The sequence below is a fragment of the Lutra lutra genome, chromosome 1 (assembly GCF_902655055.1).
Source record: "Lutra lutra chromosome 1, mLutLut1.2, whole genome shotgun sequence".
Taxonomy (NCBI): domain Eukaryota; kingdom Metazoa; phylum Chordata; class Mammalia; order Carnivora; family Mustelidae; genus Lutra; species Lutra lutra.
The window spans coordinates 41,293,306-41,315,786 of NC_062278.1; the positions used below are offsets into that span (position 1 = coordinate 41,293,306).

The 22,481-nt window shown below is 37.2% G+C and overlaps 1 protein-coding gene across 1 annotated transcript in view; it reads left to right on the forward strand.

The window, feature by feature from the left end:
• The window catches only part of HTR1F (5-hydroxytryptamine receptor 1F), a 149,199-nt gene extending 146,791 nt beyond the window's left edge, over positions 1-2,408 (forward strand). Inside the window, 4 exon segments of the mRNA XM_047745145.1 lie at positions 965-1,146; positions 1,149-1,892; positions 1,895-1,934; positions 1,936-2,408. Of these exon segments, the coding sequence (XP_047601101.1) occupies positions 1,011-1,146; positions 1,149-1,892; positions 1,895-1,934; positions 1,936-2,104 (1,089 nt within the window). The 5' untranslated portion in view covers positions 965-1,010 and the 3' untranslated portion in view covers positions 2,105-2,408.
• Positions 2,409-22,481: the final 20,073 nt, after the last annotated feature.

Here is a 22,481-nt window from a genome sequence, read left to right on the forward strand (position 1 = left end):
AATCTTTATATCCTGACATTAAATACATTAAAAATTCCTTTAGTCTCCAAGAGCTCAATGATAATGTCCTCAATGTAACTTTGAATTAAGTATGAAATTGTTTATGATTTTGAATACTGCCTTTAATATGATACTTTCTTTAATTACATTATATAAAGCATAAATATATATTAATGTCATGTGCTATGAAATTTTATCTCCATAGATGAAGGGAAAAACAGCTAGGAATAATATAGTTTTTTGTTATGTTTTGTTTTTTAAAAATTTTATTTATTTATTTGACAGAGAGCGATCACAAGTATGCAGAGTAGCAGGCAGAGAGAGAAAAGGGGAAGCAGGCTCCTCCCACTCCATGTGGGGCTCGAGCCCAGGACCCTGAGATCATGACCCGAGCAAAGGCCGAGGCTTAACCCACTGAGCCATGCAGGCGCCCCAGAATAATATAGTTTTTAAATGCAATTCTAGGGGCGCCTGGGTGGCTCAGTGGGTTAAGCCTCAGCCTTTGGCTCAGGTCATGATCTCAGGGTCCTGGGATTGAGCCCGCATCGGGCTCTCTGCTCCGCAGGAAGCCTGCTTCCTCCGTTCTCTCTCTCTCTCTCTCTGCCTGCCTCTCTGCCTACTTGTGATCTCTCTCTGTCAAATAAATAAATAAAATCTTAAAAAAAAAATAAAATAAATGCAATTCTATAATGGTAGAGATTTTACTGAGTAATAGGTTAAGTTTACTCATAAAAAATTGTTTTATTTGAGCTATATTTTAAGAAATGTTTTGAAAGTTGTTACTGTTCTCATCAGAATTTAATTAAATGAAAAGAAAAAGAAAATCTATAATCTAAACTCCCATTTTTTTAATCCATAGAATATTCTGGGAAACATACATATATACTTTTAAAAATTCATTCTGAAAGGGAGAGAAAAATTTTTAAAGATTTCTCTGAACTGATTTTCTCCTCCTTTGTTACAGGTATCCATTTTTTCAGCTATATTAATCTTTTAAAACAAACAAAAAAATGGATTTCTTAAACTCATCTGATCAAAACTTGACCTCAGAAGAACTGTTAAACAGAATGCCATCCAAAATTCTGGTGTCCCTCACTCTCTCCGGGCTGGCACTGATGACAACGACCATCAACTCCCTTGTGATTGCTGCATTATTGTGACCCGGAAGTTGCATCACCCAGCCAACTATTTAATTTGCTCGCTTGCAGTCACAGATTTTCTTGTAGCTGTCCTGGTGATGCCTTTCAGCATCGTGTATATTGTGAGAGAGAGCTGGATTATGGGGCAAGTGGTCTGTGACATCTGGCTGAGCGTTGACATCACGTGCTGCACGTGTTCCATCTTACATCTCTCTGCTATAGCTTTGGATCGGTATCGGGCAATCACAGATGCTGTGGAGTACTCCAGGAAAAGGACTCCCAAGCATGCTGGCATTATGATTATAGTTGTTTGGATTATATCCATTTTTATCTCTATGCCTCCTTTATTCTGGAGGCACCAGGGAACTAGCCGAGACGATGAGTGCATCATCAAACACGACCACATTGTTTCCACAATTTATTCAACATTTGGAGCTTTCTACATCCCATTAACATTGATTTTGATCCTCTACTACAAAATATATAAAGCAGCAAAAACGTTATACCACAAGAGACAAGCAAGTAGGATTGCCAAGGAGGAGGTGAATGGCCAAGTCCTTTTGGGGAGTGGTGAGAAAAGCACTAGACTAGTCTCCACTCCCTACACAGAAAAATCCTTATCTGATCCATCAACAGACTTTGATAAAATTCATAACACGGTGAAAAGCCCCAGGTCTGAATTCAAGCACGAGAAATCTTGGAGAAGGCAAAAGATCTCAGGCACGAGAGAACGAAAAGCAGCCACTACCCTGGGATAATCTTGGGTGCATTTGTAATATGTTGGCTGCCTTTCTTGTAAAGAATTGGTTGTTAATGTCTGTGAAAAGTGTAAAATTTCTGAAGAAATGTCGAATTTTTTGACATGGCTTGGATATCTCAATTCCCTCATAAATCCACTGATTTATACAATCTTTAATGAGGACTTCAAGAAAGCATTCCAAAAGCTAGTACGATGCCGATGTTAAAGAAGTTTTATCATTAAAAGGCTGGGATTTCTTGAGGGGAAGTAACAAATGGATGCCGAATAATAAAGCATTTAAACTTTTAGAAGGAAATAAATTAAAACTGCTAAAATTATAAGAACATAATTATATTAACAGCAACAAGACTATAAACTTATTGAGTAAAAGATGTTTCTTTGACCATCATTCTAGAGTACTCAAATGAAAAGATAATTTATTGTTTATAAACAATACTTTCCCTATGCAATTGTCCCTAACAGGCTAACTGGAAATATATATTATAATAATTATTATTAATAACAGTGACTTTCCAGGTTTATGGCTTATGATAATTACAGAAGAGTGTTCACTTAACAATATCTGTAATTTCTATATAATCCTATGGTTTTATTATATGATTCTATTATTTTATAGGAAAGATAATTCACCACAAAGCACACATTTCTCCTACCTAACCACTGTCCCCTCTTCATCTTATCCTGGGAAAAAACAAGAAGGGGGAAGGAGCAAACAAGGACTCTTGGGGTGTCTGGCTGGCTCAATCAGGAGAGCATATGACTCTTGAGCTCGGGTTGAGTTTGAACACCACGTTGTGTATAATGATTATTTTAAAATAAAATCTTTAAACAAAACAAGACAAACAAACAAAACCATAGACTCCTACCTAATATGACTGGAGGAAATGTCAAAGTCAGAGATTGATACTGTTTTTGTACTTATATAATAAAGAGTATTCATAAAGTTGAGTTAGGCTCTGCCAGATAATTCTAAATATAGAACTTGTACACATTTGACATATTCTTTTTGTTCAAAACGAATTCCTAGAATAATATTTTTTAACCATGTATTACCAACATATGAAATCAAAACTTTAGCCTAGTAAGAGTAATTCAAAAAGGGTACAGGGGAGGTGTTCTAATTGCCCCATGTTTATTTAGGAATCACACTTAAGGCACTAAGTTCCCTAGGTTACTCACCATAGTTATTATATTACTAATGTGTTTTTTAAAATACAAAATAGATTTCGTTTCTCTTAATATTAACAACCTCAGTTGCTAAATAAAATGTCAGTGGTATTGGTACTGCAGCTGCTCCATATCTACAATTTAAAAATTATATCCCTTAAAAAAACAATAAATAAATAAATAAATAAAAATCATATCCCTTTTATTAGAGGGAATGTGACAGGAGTTCTTAGAACTTTCCACTGACTTCCAAAACATCTCTCGTTTTTCAATTGGTAGAAATCAACAGGCAAAGATTCATATTATGTTAATTTTAAATATATTTTTTAAATATCTCCCAGTCAGTAAGCCAAAGCAATGCCATAAGTTTCTCTATTTATTCTCTTTCTTTTAGAAGAATTTAAAAATAAAATAACCATGCTTGAGAGAAGATTTCATTTCATTTGAACCAGCAAGTTGATAGGCTGCCTTTTGGAAGGCATACACCATCAACCAAGATCATTTGAAAAACAATACATTCCTTTTTTTTAAGGTACACTTTTTTTTTTTTTTTTAGATTTTATTTATTTATTTATTTGTCATAGAGAGAGAAGCGAGAGTGAGCACAGGCAGACAGAGTGGCAGGCAGAGGCAGAGGGAGAAGCAGGCTCCCTGCCAAGCAAGGAGCCCGATGTGGGACTCGATCCCAGGACGCCGGGATCATGACCTGAGCCGAAGGCAGCTGCTTAACCAACTGAGCCACCCAGGCGTCCCTTAAGGTACACTTTTATGTGTATTTTAAATATTGGTTCCTGGTCAGATACTTAAGAATACATCAATTTTTGTATGTATCTATGACACATTACTCCCAATCTAACAAATATTTACAGAGTTCTTATTCTGTGTAGGGCACTGAGATACAGAAAATAATGAAACACAGTTACTCCCCTTAACACATTTACAATTTAAAAGGTGAAACACACCCTGCACCTGGCTGGGTAGATCATGCAACTCTTGATCTTGGGGTCATGCATTCAACCCCATATAGAGCTTACTTTAAAAAACAAGAAGATGAAACAAAGAAACAAATGAACATTATAACAGAAAAGAAAAAAAAAAAAACAAAGCTCTGGCTTGGAAGTTGTGTGCATAATTATGATGATTCAAAGGAAAAGTTGTTCACATCTGGTTGAGAAAAATCAGCAAAATTTCATAAAGAATGTATCTAAAATAGATAATAAATATCATTTGGCTAAGAGAAATGGAAAAGCATACTCCAGGTGGTGGCAACATCAGGAGTGAATCCTGCCAGCATTTCCTGGCTCTTGTTCATGAAATAGCAATGAATTTGGCAACTACTTAGGACAAAAGAAGAGATGAAAAGAGAAATTGGCCATTATTGTCACTGACTTTGAGTATCAGAAAAGGAAGTTTACAGTCAATTTGGCTGTCTGTCAATGAGTGGTCGCTGATGTTTTTAGTAGAAATATTACAAGTTTAGGTTAATTCTAAAAAAATATGTATGTTTTAATGGATTTGAGCAGAGCGGGTACAGGTGACGGTGACTTCTTGTTAGAAAGCGTATCAGTAATCCACATAAGAGGTGAAGTTCTGAACTTGATTCTGGCCATGGGAACATAAACGAAAACACAGAAGAGAGACGGTAGGGAAAAAGAATCTATAGAATACAGCAAGGACGTTAACAAGCAGACAAATGGAGAGACACTGAGATAACTTGCTCTCAACTGAAATGAGGAGCTCAAGAGAAGGGGCCTGTTGGTGAAATGGTGGCTTCAGTTTTGAATACGTTAAACATTTAAAGACCTGAGAGAGCTCACAGGCACTGCTGAGTAGGTCTGGCCCAAGTGAAAATGACTAAGTTTATCTGCGACTACCGGCCACTTCTTTCGTCTTCCTTTCTTCTATCTCCTTATGCTGTGCTCACAGTCCAAAGCCTACTCTAGTCCCTACCATTCTCTGCTTGTTTTTCTTGCCACTACTCACTAAAACTTGATTCTGTGATTTATTCATTCAAAGACCTTGCTAAATCAGAAATAATCTGTTCAAGTAATTTATTTACACCCACCTCAGAAATTTATTTAGTTATATGGGAGATCTCTAAGAGACACACAACCCATCCACCCGAAAGAGCAAATCTCATGCAGGGTGAGGCTCACCCGAATACACATACTAACCTCTCCTCGGAGCTGGACGAAGCCTCAAATCCAGGGAAATGATACTAGCAAGTGACAGGGAAGTTAAATCGCCCCTCAGAGCTCAGGGAGAATCGAGTTTATTATTTCTGTGTGTATGAAATACTTTTTTAATCCAAAGGGGCCATAACACATTATAGTACTTACCACTTCATCTTTGTATTTCCTCCACATGCTGAAGGTACAGATCATGCCACCCCCATGAACAAATATAAATGATTTCTCTTTGATCTTTAAATGGTAGGTGATGTCAGGGCTAATAATCTGCCATTTCCACATTAAAAACAAAAACAAAACCAAAAAAAACGAAGGCCCCAAAGGACATCACTGAGGCCAAGCAAGTCACCTAACTGAGGTGTAATACCTAACCTAATTGCAGTTTCAACCTCCACCAGAAATGTAAATTTTAACTTATATTCAGTCAGGAATTTTCTGATAAGCACCAATGAATGAGGTAATCTGTCACCTGGGCCCTCTCTGTCCCCCAAGGAAGATGAAGTAATCTGCATGATAAGACCTCCTGCTTCTCCCCCTAAGGGAAAGTGACCTTGCCTGCTACAATCCTTTTCTTTTACTAATAATTTCCTTTCCCCACCCTTCTTCCTATGAAAAACTTCCATTTCATGCAATTCCTCAGAGCTCCTAATTCATGAATCATTTAAGAAAGTCAATTTGATCTTCAAATCTACTTAGTTGAATTTCTTTTAACAGCACTTTCTTTGAAATTTATGAAGAAGAAGGATGTACTTCCCTTAATATGTAAGATTTATTCTCTCAAGGAAAATTCCTCAAGTCACTAAAAGCTGAAGATTTTCACAGAGTATTTTCACATCTTTAACAAATGTAACAATATGATAATGTATATATTTAACTGATAGGTAGAGAAAGAAAATATAAGTATCATAGAATGTGGTTAAATATTAGATTAAAAAAGGTTAACTTCTTGCTACAATTTCAAATATACTAGCATCAGAGATTAAGTGGAGGTTTTATTTTTGCTCTGCTTTTTCTAAATATTTTCAGGTTAAGGATATATAAAAGGCAAGGACAAAAACACCAAAGGAAGTCTGAAAGTCAAACTACTCGATACTAACTAAATTCAGTTCAATACATCACTGTACAAATCATGTTTGAAAATCTGCTTCTGGTTATGAAGGACTATCTTTATTTTACTGGTATAGGAATATGGATTGCCTACTTTAATACTTTTTCTGTTGTTTTTGTTTCACAATAGGCCCACGGGGTCAAATTTATAGCATAAACAGCTTATCCAGGCACTGACAGCTGATGGGTCTATCTTTAATGTAGGCCCAGTTCTCATTTTGTATCTCTAAAACCAATCTTTTCCCTTTCCTGGTGCAACTTATTTCCCTCCTCACTTCTCTTCCTGGGCTCTAACGGTGTGCAAGCTTCCTGTTTGCAAGTCAAGAAATCTTCTTTGGGGCTCACTTCCAAATCCTTGCTTATACGAGTTATGTCACTTCCAAACTTTAAAATTCCCTTGGGAGATGGGGCACCTGGGTGGCTCAGTCAGTTAAGTGTCTGCTTTTGGATCAGGTCATGATCTCATGGTCCTGGGACGGAGTCCTGCATCAGGCTCCCTGCTCACTGGGGAGGCTGCTTCTCCCTCTCCTGCTGCTCCCCCTACCTGTGCTCTCTCTCTATCAAATAAATAAAATCTCTAAAACGACAAAGTAAAGTAAAATAAAATAAAATTCCCTTAGTAGAGTACAATCCTCATATTCGTTGGCTCTATCCTAAGCTTGTCCCTCTGTAGCAAGAGTTTTGCTACAGAAAACTTTTTTTGTTGTCTGTTTTGCAGAAAAACAGACAACAACAAAAAGAAATATTAACTGAAAGCCAATTACTAGAAAATGTGTTGTCTTGCTTTACCAAATTTTGATGTGAAATATTGTTCGAGAGCAAACGATCAAAAAAGGATTCTTGAAAGGTCTTCGATGCAAAAAAGGTGGTTTTATTAAAGCATGGGGACAAGACCCATGGGCAGAAAGAGCTGCCCTGGGGTTGTGAGGAGCAGCTGATTATATACTTTCAAGCTGGGAAGGATTTAGGGAAAGTGTAAATCTTTAAGGAATTTAGAAGCAAGGTTTTCAGGACTTTGAGGGGCTAGCTGTTATTAAAATAATGTCTTTCACTACTGTCTGGTAAAACCTTAGTCATGAGACCCTTCGGATGTGTATCAATGGACCATATGTTTGGAGTAGGGTTGCTAACATATTTCTTGGGGGAAAAGAGATAAACGAAGTCTCCAAACGGATTTTCATAAGTTAAAGACTTACACAATCCTGGAGGTAGGGCTAATGTCAGCTAAGGTTGCCTTTTGCCTCTAGTGAAGTGTAGAAGTGTTAACATTGAGTCAGTTGAGTTCCTGGAGGAAGGTCACTCTGCCTGTCTCAGCTACTTGACGATGAGCAGTTAAGTTGTAAGGAAATTTAATTTTTTTTCTATTTTTCTTTTTCTGTTGTTCTCACATCAAATATCATGAAAGTAAGGGTGCTTGTATGCTTCTTGTTGACATGCTTTCCTCTACATCAAGGAATGAATAGTTTCCTCATGAATTTAGACAAGAGCTTTCTTGACTTACAGTCAGAGAATCAGATTTATTATATTGCAGTAGCAAGGACTGAAGGATTTTTCCTTATTATATTCCAAAGTCCTTCAGAAATAACCATGTTCAATTCAGAATGTGTCCCCATTCATTTGTTTCAGAAAATGTGTTTCTAATATCCTCCTAATGAACTCAAATGATCACATTCAGACCTTTATTCACCAGAAAATATTTCTAAAGGCAAGTTAGTATTTTTGACATGAATAAAGTAATATTTTCTTATGACACTGTGGTAATTTTTCTTGGTTTATGAATCAATATGCTTTCTCCATTATTTAAAATGAAATTATTGTTGAGAGAAATATTTTCCAACATTATAATAAATGTGTGGTTATTGATATAGGACGTCTCCTCTGTATAAAACATGATAGTAGTATTGAAACCCACCGGGAAGGATAAAGATTTTTCAGAATTTATACTCTCTACTTATGCCAGGAAGCATAAAAATTCTGAGGAAAAAAAAATGTGTAATCTCTTTATCAATAATAAACAACAATGTCTTATCCAAGCAGCCTTTCTGTAAAGCTGGCATTTAGTCACAGGTTTGATTTCTGCTTTGGAGAGTTTCCACCTCTGCAAGGGCAACTAAATGACCTTATTGATTTATATCCACACAGCAAAGTTTGCTATGTCTTTCCTCCTAGGCTCACCAATAGCCTTTTCATGATGTTCTATGAATATTCCTAATTTATACATAATTGATATTCACTCCTAAAAGTATACTTATTATATCATATTTTTATATTGAAACATTATTAATTATTATAATGTATTATATTGTTGGGTCTCCTGCCTTGAGATTTCCTCTACCCCAATCCACTTAATAAAGAAAAATTTTACTCATCCCCACCCCCCTCCACACATGTACACATCAACAATTTCCTCCTTGTGTTGGTTGTCTTGGCTATGATTCAAATGGATCTGTGACCCTAGTAGAGGAAGAGAAAGAGACTTTGTAGATGTTAAGAAGGACTGAACTGGGGGGGAAAAAAAAAAAATATATATATATATATATATATATATATATATATATATATTCTCTTTAGCACAGCACATGTTGAGCTTGAAGATGAAGGAGGAAGTGGAGGAAAGGGAGATGTTTTAACAGAAAGGCAGAAGAGTAATTCTAGTATCAAATTTGTAAAACCATCGTGCCTAAGAATTACCTGAGAGACTAGGGGCAGAGTCCAGAGATTCTAAGTGTGTGAGTCCAAAGTGGAGCTGCCAAAATCTGAGTCTTCAGCAAGATTCTCCACCTATCGTAACAAAGATGGAGCATGGAACTTTCCTAAAGACTGTTTGAAAGCTCTCAGCTAGTTAGGTGTTTTGTGGAACAGAGTTAATAACTCAAAATGAAATTTCACCACCATTTCCGTAGTAGAGGACCCATCAGAATCCAGAAAACTACTTTGCGACTACATGAGAAGTGCCTAATACAAAACTGAACAGAAGTAAAAGTCACATCAGCATTGCTGAGTGTATTATAAAGCATTCAGTGAGGGGGGAAAATTACCTACTAAAATCTATTTTCAGTCAGTATGTTACTTAAATTCTACTAGGGCAAAGAATACAAGCTTTTCAACATATATGAAGCAGCAATTCAGAGGAGCAGAAAACTCTCCAGATTTGAAATCGGCAAAGGAGAAAATGGGAGCCCTGATTCTGCTAATCATAGTCTTGATGCTGAGCAAATTCCATCTACCCTTCTTGCCTCACAGTAGAGTCAAAAGGCTAATGGGATAGAGTGAAATAAAACCAACACTCTTGAAGAATCCTGAAGGACTACAAAATGTAAATTAGCATTCTTCTTCTCTATGGTAGGTCTGGAAAGAGTCAAAGGGCATTTGACATGGCAACTGGTCTTCTACATTGTACTTGAGTCTAGAGAGGAGCAAGTGCATGATGGCCTCCTGCTCCTGGCTCCCCCTGGAAGCTCTATCCTGGGTATAGCTGTAATTCCAAACAGCCCTCTCTGCAGCTACAGAAATGCTACCCGATAGCATTTAGGGCCTCACCTTCCTTGCTCTATTCTGGCATTCCTCTTACCAAAAGCCTGACATCATCAAAAACATGTTGAGTTTTCTAGAAGGATGTAACGCAATCCTCCTACCTTATTAAAATCATCACTACAATTATTCCAGCACTAATTTCTTCAACCAATAGATTCAGAGATGATTTCCCATACGTTTCAGGATTAGGGTTTTATTTTTTTAATCTTTTAAACACTACAGGAGAAACTTTAGTTTGAAACAAGAATTCTAAGTTGATGAAAACAAGGCTGCCAGGCTTAATTTTTGGCTCTACTAAGTGTAAGAAAAAAATTACTAATTTATAATAAGAATATTAAAATTTAAACTACTTTGTAATGGCTCCCTATGGTTTATGACACTGCACCCAGCCTCCCTTGCTTGGCTTTTGAGGGCTGAGTATTAATAACAAAGATACCCTCTAGAAAACCTTATTTCCCCTTATCCTACCAAGGCCCAACAAATGCTCTCGTCTTTAACCCGGTCCCCCTTTCTTCCCTGTCCTTGCAATATGTCTGCTCATTCTTTCCTCCACGGCTCTTTTAGCTTTTTTTTTTTTTTTTTTTTTCCCTGAAATGCCCTATACTTCCTTGGTGTTTAAGCAGCTTATCGTTCAAAGCACAGAATAAATTCCACTTCCTCCTTAGACTGAATTTGTATTCAGTTTCAATATTGTAAAGACAGAGTATTGTCTTCACTAATTCCTTGTCTGTTTTGAATATCACTAATTTCTTCATGAGTGTTTGGTTTTTATATCAACTAAAAGTAGTAAGTTACTTGAAGGACAAATGTTCATTTCTTTTTTTTTTTAATGTTGATTTCTTTATATTCCTTCTATACTTGTTTCAAATATCGTTAAAAGCCAATCTTCTTTTCTAAGTAAATCCAATCCATTTCACTATGTACAAGTAACTGAAATGTAGTTAAACAGTGGATTTATCGTTATTCCTAAATTTCACAAAAAGGAATCCCAATGGATTTTTATCAAAAAGGAAACTGAGAGGTAATGTGTGTTTTGCTAAAAGTAGGAAACTAGCCCTTTTTTTTCAATGACTAGGTTGTATATTACTCACAATAAAATAATGAAATACATGAAATTCATAGAACACTAATTTTTTGGAACTATATGCATAATGATAATTTTCAATAAGCTATGTGGTAAGGATACATTATAAGTCATATATGCACTATATAAAATATTTTAAATTACCTCTTTCTAAAGACAATATTTCCATTGTGATTCTAAAACACTTACAAATAAATATGCTTGGTCATATTAAATCTCAGCTATTGGCTTTCAGCCTGCCTGACGTGAAATCGCTCTTCATATGCCCTCCTGGGCCCCAGTCCCATTCTATTTCACAATTTGTATGTGGATGAAAAGAGGATAGTATTTTAGAAGAGGAAATATCTCGGCAGTTAAGTACGAACTGCGATATAATCTTCAGCTCAAAAAGAACAGTTCCTCCTGGAGAATTCTAGAAATCATTCTGTATATTTTTAAAAGCTGGAGAAACAACATTTCTTCACTTTCACTTAGTCAAGCATCTTGAAAGAGGTAATAAGTAATTGGAGCGTACACCTACCTCACCATACTATATATGTCATTGTTGTTCTTGGATTCACAAACTCTGGTTTTAATTACATACTTGTAAAAAAGGGAATAAAGGGTGAATTACAAGTTCATATCATATCTTTATCTCTTGTGTTTTCATTTATGCTGACATTTCAAAATACAAAACAGCAGTGACTTTTGGCATTAAGCTTGATCTTTCTTTCTATTATGTCTTCCCACCAACCTAAAAGTTTAAATTCTATCTTTTCTACTTGTCATATTTCTACAAAATAACTAATTATAAATGCATGCATGCATTGGGAATTTTCTGTCATTTTTCCTGTTCTCATAGTATGTCATAAACAAAGTATCTGGGGGCTCAGATTGGATAACTGACTTCTTATGTTTGTATTTTCCGTTGAGTTACGGCTGAACTAGAATTGTGTGTGTACACTATTAACCCTGAACCAACACTTCAAATGCATTTTCTTTCCCCCAAATGAAAAACAATATATAGTAGTTATTATCTTTAGTACAAAAAAAAGACATGAAAACCACTTGTTTATTTTAACATTTTAATAGCAAGTGCCCAAACTATAGAAAATGTTCAAACACGAATTTTAATAGTCTATGAAATATGAAAGTCTACTCAGTTTGTTGCTGTTAAGAGGGTCATAAAAATAAATGTATGCTGGAATTTGATGTTGCTTAGCCTAAAAACATAGTAAAATGTGAAATAAACCATATTCTTCAAATAATGAGTGTTGGTTTTCACTTTATCATTTCAAAATATCCAATAGCATTCTACTTTTAAAAAACTACAAAGGGAGAATTAAAAATATGCCACAGACATGGAGTTTCTAAGTGTCCAAATGTTTTTTCATAGTGTTTGTGGAAGCCTGAGTTATAGAGTCTCTCTTATTTGAGCACGTAACCTGGAACAATTTCCCTTACGATCCTTCACCTTGTTTCACTGAAAGAATTAACGTTCTCATTTTTTAAACACTGTTTAGAACAAAAGCAATTTCTTTTACTTTCCTAAATTAAAAAAAAAATCAGTAAAAAGTAGTTCCCGAAATACTGTTACTAAATAGCATCCGAGGGCGGATGGAAAAGAACAATGGGAGTTTTCCTCCTCTCTGCATTGTTTTATTCCGAGTTCCAATCTTTCAAGAACAGTTTTGAGTGTAATCATAAATTATGTATTAGGTTTTGAGAAACAGCTTCTTTCAACTTTTCTCTCTCAAAATAAAGCATGAAGTGAAGGAAGTGTTTGCACTTACAGAGCTTGTAGTGCCAGTCAAAGAAAAATGTTTGCACATATTCCACAAAGATATATCTTCATTAATTATTAAGCAAACCATATCAAAAGAAAATAATAGGGGGAAAACACAAACATTTACACCTATTCCAAAATATCTGTGGTACTTCTAGAGAGGTGTGGGTTTGTTTGGTTTCATTTGGTCTTTGTTTCTTTTTCTCCTCCTCCCCTCTCCCGTCCTTCTCCTTCTTTCTATTACAGTATCAATTTAGTGTACACACCTGAGATTTAGATAGTGGCGTTTTCCAGCAACTTGATTGCTGAGGTCTAGTAAATGGAATCTGGGACCAAAGGTCTGTCCTTCTGCAGACAGAGAGCCCATGACCACATCTGCCCCCTGGCATTGGCTTTGGGGCTTGGCGCAATTCCGAAAAGACCGCGGGCTTGATACTTGGAGCATGCGCAGTCCAGGACCTCGCGGGGTGTTTGAGTACACCGACTCCGACGCTTCGCCCACAGCGACAGGGTTCGCGCAGAGCTAACTTGACTGTACAATGCCCGGGGTGTTTGTTTCCACTACGCAACTTGAGGTAACCGTTTTACCACACGGTGGATTTCTTTGTTGAATCTTCAGAGCAAACCGTATCTTTGTCAGTGTAACTCAGCTGAATTTCGCTGCGTAATAGCACAATTGAAATACATTTGCCTGTTTGAAGATACAGGCGCTCGTATCACATCTTGATGAAAAGAATCGTACATGTGCCAACTAAAATGGATAAAACTTTTGCAAATAACTATATATATATGTGTGTGTGTATATATATATACACATATATATGAAGAGAAGATTGATTCAGGAATAGGATTTACCCCTGCATGGGTTTCTCCAGCAGACTTGGAAACAGGGAAGAAAATTAGATTTGAGGGGCACCTGGGTGGCTCAGTGGGCTGGGTGGCCTCTGCGTTGGGCTCAGGTCATGGTCTCAGGGTCTTGAGATCGAGCCCCGCATGGGGCTCTCTGGTCAGGGGGGAGCCTGCTTTCCCCCTCTCTCTCTGCCTGCCTCTCTGCCTACTTGTGATCTCTCTGTGTGTTAAGTAAATAAAAATATTTTTTAAAAAAATTAGATTTGGATAAATCTCTTCCTCTGATAAAAACTGCCATAACTTTAAAGATTCTTTCCCCTTTTCCTTTTTCTTTTAGGTGACCTACAGTTCAACTAGGGTGGATCTTCACTTTGGATTTAAGTTTTTCTCCTCAGACTGTTTTAAAGATTTTATTTGTTTGTTTGACAGAGATCACAGACTCCCTGCTCAGCAGAGAAATGGATGCGGGGCTCTATCCCAGGACGCTGGGATCATGATCTGAGCCAAAGGCAGAGGCTCTAACCCACTGAGCCACCCAGGCACCCCTCTCCTCAGACTTTATTGGAATTCCTGGTTCTAATGCTTTTCTCTCAGGAGTTTCCTAGAAGTGCTCAATCACTATTTTCAAATATAGCCCCCTACCCCATACCCCACCCTCCTTCTCGAATTCCAGTTAGATTTATGTTAGACCATCTTATTCTGTCCTTCTTCTCTCATATGTTCTACTTCCCTGTATCCCTGGGCTTCAGTTGTAGGTAAACACTTCAGATAAAACCATCTATTGAGTTTAAAATTTCTCTTTTTTTTTTTTAAGATTTTATTTATTTATTTGACAGAGAACACAAGTAGGCAGAGAGGCAGGCAGAGAGAGAGAGGAGGAAGCAGGCTCCCTGCTGAGCAGAGAGCCCGATGCGGGGCTCGATCCCAGGACTCTGAGATCATGACCTGAGCCGAAGGCAGTGGCTTTAACCCACTGAGCCACCCAGGTGCCCCTCTATTATCTTTTTTTATTATTATTATTTCTAGAAGCCTTGGGTTTTTTACACATCTACTTACTCCTTACTTGTGATTTTATGGTTTTTTTATTTTTTGAAACATTTTAAATAAACTTATTTTATTTTTTTCCATCTGATGATTCCTGTATCTGAAGACTTTGAACCTTTATGTTGTTTATGCTTGCTCTCATTCATGATGCCTTGTCTGTTTATTGATTTTTTTTTTTCTTTCCTCTCTCTTTACTTTGAGCTCTCATTTTCATTTGAACTTAATCAGCAGAAATTTTTTGAGGCCTGGGAGGATTTCTTCCTGGGAGGATTACCATTTGCTTTTGTTAGGCATCCATAGGCATTATCAGAGCTGTTTCAGTTTAAATTATTGACTTGAGGTTTTTACTTGTGTATGTGTGTTTCGTAATACCAGATGGTGTAAATTCAGGATACAAACTTAAATGGAAGACAGATGGTGGTTATGATTCTTTAGGAGAAATTCAGTCAGAATCAAGGTTCAATGTTCAAGTTGCAAGATGAGCAGAGGTTTTTTTAGTCAGTTCTGGACTGGTGTCAGGGTGTATTTTCTGCTTCGCTCTTAAAGTGGAAGTATAACATTTTGGGGTTTCAGTTTTATTTTAAAAGGGGTCCCTTAATATAATCCCTAACTTGGGTGAGGTCTTGCTTTTGCCTCCCATCCTTGAAAACTCAAAAATTTGTGCTTGAGATCATCTGAGCTCAGCACATGCCAGTAAGGCAAAAAGCCAACCTCAGTGTCTTACATCTCAAAGTTCCTGGCTTTAACTCATTTTTGGCCTAAGCAGAAGTTACCTCTCTTGCCAGCATTTGCACACATTTAAATTTTTTAAAAATATTTTTACTCAGCAGTTGTAGTTGTTTTCAGCAATAAGATCAGTTCAGGTACTCAGTGTTGAGTACTTGAGTACTCAGGTACTTGAAAAATTGTTTTAAACGTGTTTTTTCTGCTGAGTGAAATAAGTCAAGCAGAGAGAGTCAATTATCATATGGTTTCACTTATTTGTGGAGCATAACAGATAGCATGGAGGACAAGGGGAGATGGAGAGGAGAAGGGAGTTGAGGGAAATTGGAAGGGGAGGTGAACCATGAGAGACTATGGACTCTGAAAAACGATCTGAGAATTTTGAAGGGGTGGTGGGTGGGAGGTTGGGGGCACCAGGTGGTGGGTATTGTAGAGGGCACAGATTGCATGGAGCACTGGGTGTGGTGCAAAAATAATGAATACTGTTATGCTGAAAAAATTAAAAAATTAAAAAAAAAAAAAAAAGAAAAGAAATGAGACATAGGCAGCAGTGACCTGCCTTTCAATAGAGTTGGGCTTACCTTACATCATTTGGAGACTTCATTCTCCACTTTCTGGCATTTTAGCCATGGCCCTACCAGGCTGAAGTCGTAGTAGGAGAAACCTCCTATTTGACCTTCCTTTGTAGAGTACAAAAGCAACAATAAAGATTCCCCTCGCTTCTGTCTTTAAAAAAAAAAATAAATAAATAAACGTGTTTTTTCTTCTGCATTCATTAGAGTTATCTTAAGCCCTTCCTTTATTATCATCTTGTCCTTTGCTATTGCTGATATTATGATTTATTTGTTAAATTGACAATTACGGGTCAGTTGTCAGGTTGTTTTCTTGTCTCTGAAATCTACTTTTAACCCATTAACTCTAATCATCTTGGTTTTTAGCGCTTCTTTTATTGAGTTATATTTTGTTATTATGTTATTGCATAGCACAAAACACTCATAGGGATTCTGCCTCTGTACTGTGAGTGATGCCTACTTCCAGACTTTTGCATAATATGAACCATAAATCTCTTTCTTCCTTATATCCTCCCTCCCTCCCTTCCTTTCTTTATTCTGTTTTTCTTTCCTGTCTTCCTTCTTTCATTTTTTCCCTTTATACTCTACTGTAGTTTCATTAATTGTCATGTGGTTTATTTTTACCTGGATCACATTTATCATGAACTGCCTCCCAGTTAAAAACAAAGTAGATCATTTTCCCTGAATCACTTGGCATCTAGTCTAAAACCAGCTGGCCTTCTCTTCAAGCATTTGAGCATGCAGGGATGGCAGGGTGCAGGCTAAGCCCATAGGGATCATGATGGGGTGGGGCTGAGCAGTCGAGATGGTGGCAAAGGTGCAGGAGCATGCAGGCATGGTGGCGGGGTACAGGCTGAGCATGCAGGGGTGACTGGGGTAAGCCCTGTTGTAGGGGAGTTACACCTGCTAGAGATCTGGCATCTGAGTTCCCTTCTAAGATTCGGTCATGAGTGGTTTGTTGGATTGGCTGCCATTACAGTGTTCCACACTTCCATTAAACGTAGCAAGTCAGTTGGCCCTTCCTATCTCCGATGAATTCTCAAGGATGTAGTTAGGATTGAATTTTTGCCAATCTCCCCTTCAATTTTGTTAGGGCAACTTAACACCTCAGTCTGCGTATTTCTAAATTAAGTGACGTTAGTGAGAATTTTCAGGATGCCCTGGATTCCTTTTCCCCAACAGTTCTTCTGGGAAGTGAATGGCAGGTTTAGGAGATCTAACACAATATGATAATATTTTCTGTTTCTTGGCCCTGACCCCATTTCTTCTCATTTATGGTATTAGGTTGTGACCTTTTATGTGTTGTGTTGCTGGTGGTAGGTTTTACCACAACCACACTCCTTTTGTAAGTTTTTGTAATTAGTTGATATTGGCCTACATTTTGGGGAATCTTGCTTCATTTTCACTGCCCTTAGCCAAGCAGAACTTACTTTAAAATGCCATCATAAAATGAAAAGTATTCTTTTAATGAATAGTTTAATTTTAGATAATTAGGTTTTAGTAATATATATCTATGAAGGATAATGTGCATATAACAAGGGTAGTTATTCTTTATAAATTATCACTACCCATAAAAGAAAACACAAGAAGAAGCGAAATACAGGATAATTTTTTTGTTGGAGGGGATGTAATTCTGGCTGCTGGACTTACCTGATTGCCCACTGGGAGACCTCAGTATCTAGGCTGGAAAAAAGGGTCTAGAAATACCAGAGGAATACAAAGCTAACAAAAATAAATTTGACTACTTCTTTTTCATTAACAACCAGTTTGCCACTTATTTTTTTTTAAAGTAGGCACAGAAGTCTTCCTTATTTCAAGAAAATTGTTCAGTATCGATTTTAAATAATGTGAACTAACATTCATTCTTTATTCATAATCAACTGCTTCTCCAAGCCTAAGGTTTAAAGCACAGGCTTTTTTCACTACTGTCTGCTGCCATCTGCAGGCTAATTTTTAAACTCACAGATACCATAGAAGTCCAGAAGAAACAACCCTCCCTATATTCCAAAGTAAATTTAACACAAGAATGCTCATAAAATCTCAAAATTCTATCTCTATTGCATAGATGCTATATGACTGGTAACTGTCACTTGTTAGATGATTGATAAATGGAGACTTCTCTTTTGAGTGTAGCAGTGAAAGAAAGAGAAATGTGCTTGGGGTAGAAGTTATGTGTTATTTGGTTTTTATTCTTAAATAACCAGTAGTTGAACATATTGGTCAATATGTGAAACATTACTTGTTACATTATTTTCCTCTGAATTTTCTTTTCATCAGTAGATTCTCATTCAAGTCAGTTTCTCTGGAATAAATGCTAAATAGTGGCCTTCAAATTCAGAAGCCTCAATACAATTATAACATAGAAGAAATTTTTTTAAAGATTCATTTATTACAGAGTGAGAGAGAGAGAGAATGAGAGCAGAAGGAGAGGGGGAGACAGTCTCAAGCAGACTCTGTCCTGAAGGTGGAGCCCAACACTGGGCTCAATCTTATGATCTTCAATCATGACCCTGAGATCAGGACCCTGAGAATAAGACTTGAGCCAAAACCAAGAGTTGATTGCTTAACTGACTATGCCACTCAGGAATCCCTAACATAGAAGAAATTGTAAAACATGTTTGTCTCAGTAAGTCCCACTAGGGATTGAGTTACAAAGTATGGAGGTGGTTAATAGATACACAGAATTTATTCAGGGGACCTGAAAGTGAAGGATTTCTGAGCTTGCTGTCCTTCTGGAAGCCTTAGTATCCAGGAGTTCCCAGAGTTTTCCATTCTAGAAGACTGCAGTGGGAATCTCTGTAATATAGTTGCATAAGCCATAGGGGTAGAAGAGAGACTGATGCCTGCCCAATGAGCATCCCATGGCCAGGGGTAACATGAGAGTTCTCTCCAAAGATCCAAGATAGGAGACAGGTCTCGGAAGTGAGAAACAGAGAGCCAACCAGCTGCCTTCAGGGACACTGAGGGCCATTTAGATCACATCTTCAAAATTATGTCAGCATGGAGAGAGAATGTGTGAGTACCATATAAAATATATAAAATGTACTGCACTTCAAAGATTATAACAGCATTGAGACAGATCAAGCAAGAGAAGTTGATACACTTTCCCAAACCTGGGACAAAAGAATGTGGTGGAGAGCCGATTCTGAATTTGAGTAAGATGTGAAATACTCAGATATCCATGGAGCAATTACATTTACTTGGAAATCGTTAAGCTTTATCCTTCTGACAGAATAGGGTCTTAAGATAGAGATTTTTATCCAGAAACCAAAAAACAAAACATAGTAACATTTTTCTTGCTAGCATCTGTGATTGGGGGAAAAAAAAACAATGAAAGATTCAAAAGAGATTTCTGAAGAAATCTTACCAGTGCTAGAACTTAGCATTTGTCCACCCTTTTGCTAGCATCTTCCTCTCTTTTCATGCTTGGTGTTCAGAATGTCTCCTAGTCTGCATTTCTACCTGGTCCCTCTCTTAGTTTGGTTAGCTGTCCCCAACTAAAAAGAAAGCACCAGGAGGACAGGTGTTGTGTTGGTTTTGATTATCATTTGTCTTCAGTACATAAAATGGCTCCTGGTTTATGGTGCATGTTCAATAAATACTCATTACAATGAAATAATTTTAAAAAACTAGATGACTGAAGCGTAGCGGAAAAACAAGTCTTTTTTAAGATATGCAAGCAAAAAAGCAAGATTTTACCTTCACCCTTTCCTCCTCATTAATGGGCCGTGTGTAATTTTTGTGGGTACTTAACTTGGTATGTAGCAGTTACTTAGGACCCAACTTAGAAATAATAAGAGATCCACCATTTGTCAACACAAAGGACCGGCAGAGCGGTATCCTTTTCTTAGAATTGTAATTGTTACTCTTTTTCACTTTTGGATGTCTCTCTCACCCTCCGTCCTTCTGGCTCAGCATCACTAAGAGGAGAGGAAAGGGGGGTCAGAGAAATATTCATGAAGCAAAAGAATGAGAAGACAGGTCCAATAACTTAAGGTATTTCAAACAAACATAGTTGTCTGCTGCCCCTTACTGGTAAGATAATAAAATTGCTAAATTACATTTTTAAAGTGTAGTTCTTGGCACTGAAACTTATTTTACAGGAAATAGCTCCTTTACCACAACAAAAATTGTATAAGTGAATCATCTCAAATGCTAAACACCATATGAGGCAAGTCACTTCTCTGAAGGCAGTTTTCTGGCCTTGAATTTGGATAAAGAGAAAAGTGAAGTAGGAAAAATACTAAAGCAAACCCCTTTACTATAGAGTGTTCTCCCTTGCTTGAAAACTTGAAAGTTATCATTGGCAACAAATACTCTCAGTTGATTTCTTTGAACTGACAATCTCATTTCATTTATTTTTAAGAAAATATCTGCCAAATGCCCATATCTGAATAACCATGGTCTGTCTGCCAGTCACCCTTTCAAGTAAAAATGACATTCCACCAAAAAAGGCAGCCAAATCAGGTTGCAGTTGAAACTAGAGCCCAAGTGTTTTCCTCAAGATAACCATCATAATATCTTAGTATTCAGCAAATTGCCTTATGCATACTTCCCAGGTCATCACATAGGAGATTAGAAAGGAGCAGGCCTGAACTGCTGGGAAAATGCTTTAGCAGGTGCCTGCTTTAGAGTAACTCGAATTCCGAGGGCTTGCAGAAGTGTGGGGGGTTGAACCTCTTAATGCAGAGCCAGCAGCTCTGTCCCAGTCTCTGTTAATGGTTAATGAGCCCAGAGATTCCAGTTACTAGAGTAATGTTCTACCTCTAGTGTCAGGTTGGCTGGCCATGGAGGACTTTAATTTGGGCATGAAATGACCATGGCTTTACCAAGGAGGTGATCCAGAACTGTAGGTTAACAACCTAATGTATGGTTTCACCCCTATACCTTTAGTCACCAGCATTGGCCCTGGGTTTGGGTTGAGATAAGCACCCCAAGGCAGTGTGCAGAAAGGACCTCATTTTGATCAACAAGGAGACACAATTATGGATAAGCAAACAATGCTGAAAATTTAGTCTCAAAGTCAAGGCAAAGTTAAAAATGGAAAGTGAGCAGTGGAGTCAGAACTCAAGATTGGGAGACAGACAGCAGGAGGAAGCAATTGAAGAATCAATTTGGCTAAAGGTGAAGAAATAAAAACTGCCAATAGCACAAGAGTTCTGTCCATCCCCTCTCTGTGGTACCTGGTATATGACATGAGACTTGTCAGCTCTAAAGGAATTGCACAGCGATGCAGAGTACAGCTGGACAGGGAAAGAATGACCAGAAGCCAAAAGGAAACAGGATCAGAAATAGTGGCCCCCGGAGGGGAGCTAACAGTCAGATGGTAATCCAAGCAGAGACATGGCAAATTATGTATTGTTTCTGCTAGCCATAGTGTTCTCTTCTGCTCCAGGAAGAAACTATTGTCTCTCCTCTTACCTTTGTCCTAAGCTATGGGAAAGAATAATGCTGTCTCCCCTTTCTCATTTTCAGCCAGTGTACTTCAACTTCATCCACACTCTGCTAAAACTGGTAAAGGTCATCAGTGGCTTCCTAACTGAAAAAGCCTATTGACTCATTTTCATCCTCATTTGCTACTTCATTTCCAGTAGAGCAACAATTTTAAAGTGCTGGAAAAAAAAAAAAAAAAACGTTAGATTTGTACTCAGTGAAATGTTTCAAAAATGAAGATGAAATAAAGACATCTTCAGACATACAAATCTGGAAGATCTCCACCATCCCACGCCATGAGAAGTATTAAAAGAAATTCTTCAGTTAGAACAATGATGGGAATATAATCTATACCAAGGAATGCAGAGCTCCAGATATGCTAAATTCATTTATATGAGTGAGGGATTTTTTTTTTTTTTAGATTTTATTTATTTATTTATTTGACAGACAGAGATCACAAGTAAGCAGAGAGGCAGGCAGAGAGAGAGGAGGAAGCAGAGTCCCTGCTGAGCAGAGAGCCTGATGTGGGGCTCGATCCCAGGACTCTGAGATCATGAGCTGAGCCGAAGGCAGAGGCTTTAACCCACTGAGCCACCCAGGTTCCCCGAGTGAGGGATTTTTAAAAATTATTTAAATATTTTAGTAGCTAATTTATTGTTCAGACAAAGATAGTAACAATACAGTGTGACGTTTATAACATATATAAAAGTATCATGTATGACCATAATAACACAAAGTTCAGGAGGGGAGGGTGGGGAATATACTATTGTAAAGTTCTTATGCTATATATGAAGGTAAACTGTGATTAAGTAAATATGTGTACTGTAAAGCCTAAAGCAACCACTAAAATAAAACAATAAGTTATAACCAATTAAAGAAACAATGGAAATAAAATGAAATCACACAAAATGTTTAGTTAAACCAAATAAAGGAAGAAAGAGATGGAAAGGGGAGCAAAGATCACATGAATCAAATAGAAAACAAATAACAAGATGATATATTTAAACCTACTCATACTTATAATCACATTAAATATAAACTTTTTGAATATTCCAATGAAAACGAGGAAGTTGTCATGTCAGATTTATAAATCAAACCTCAACTCCCTTCTGCCT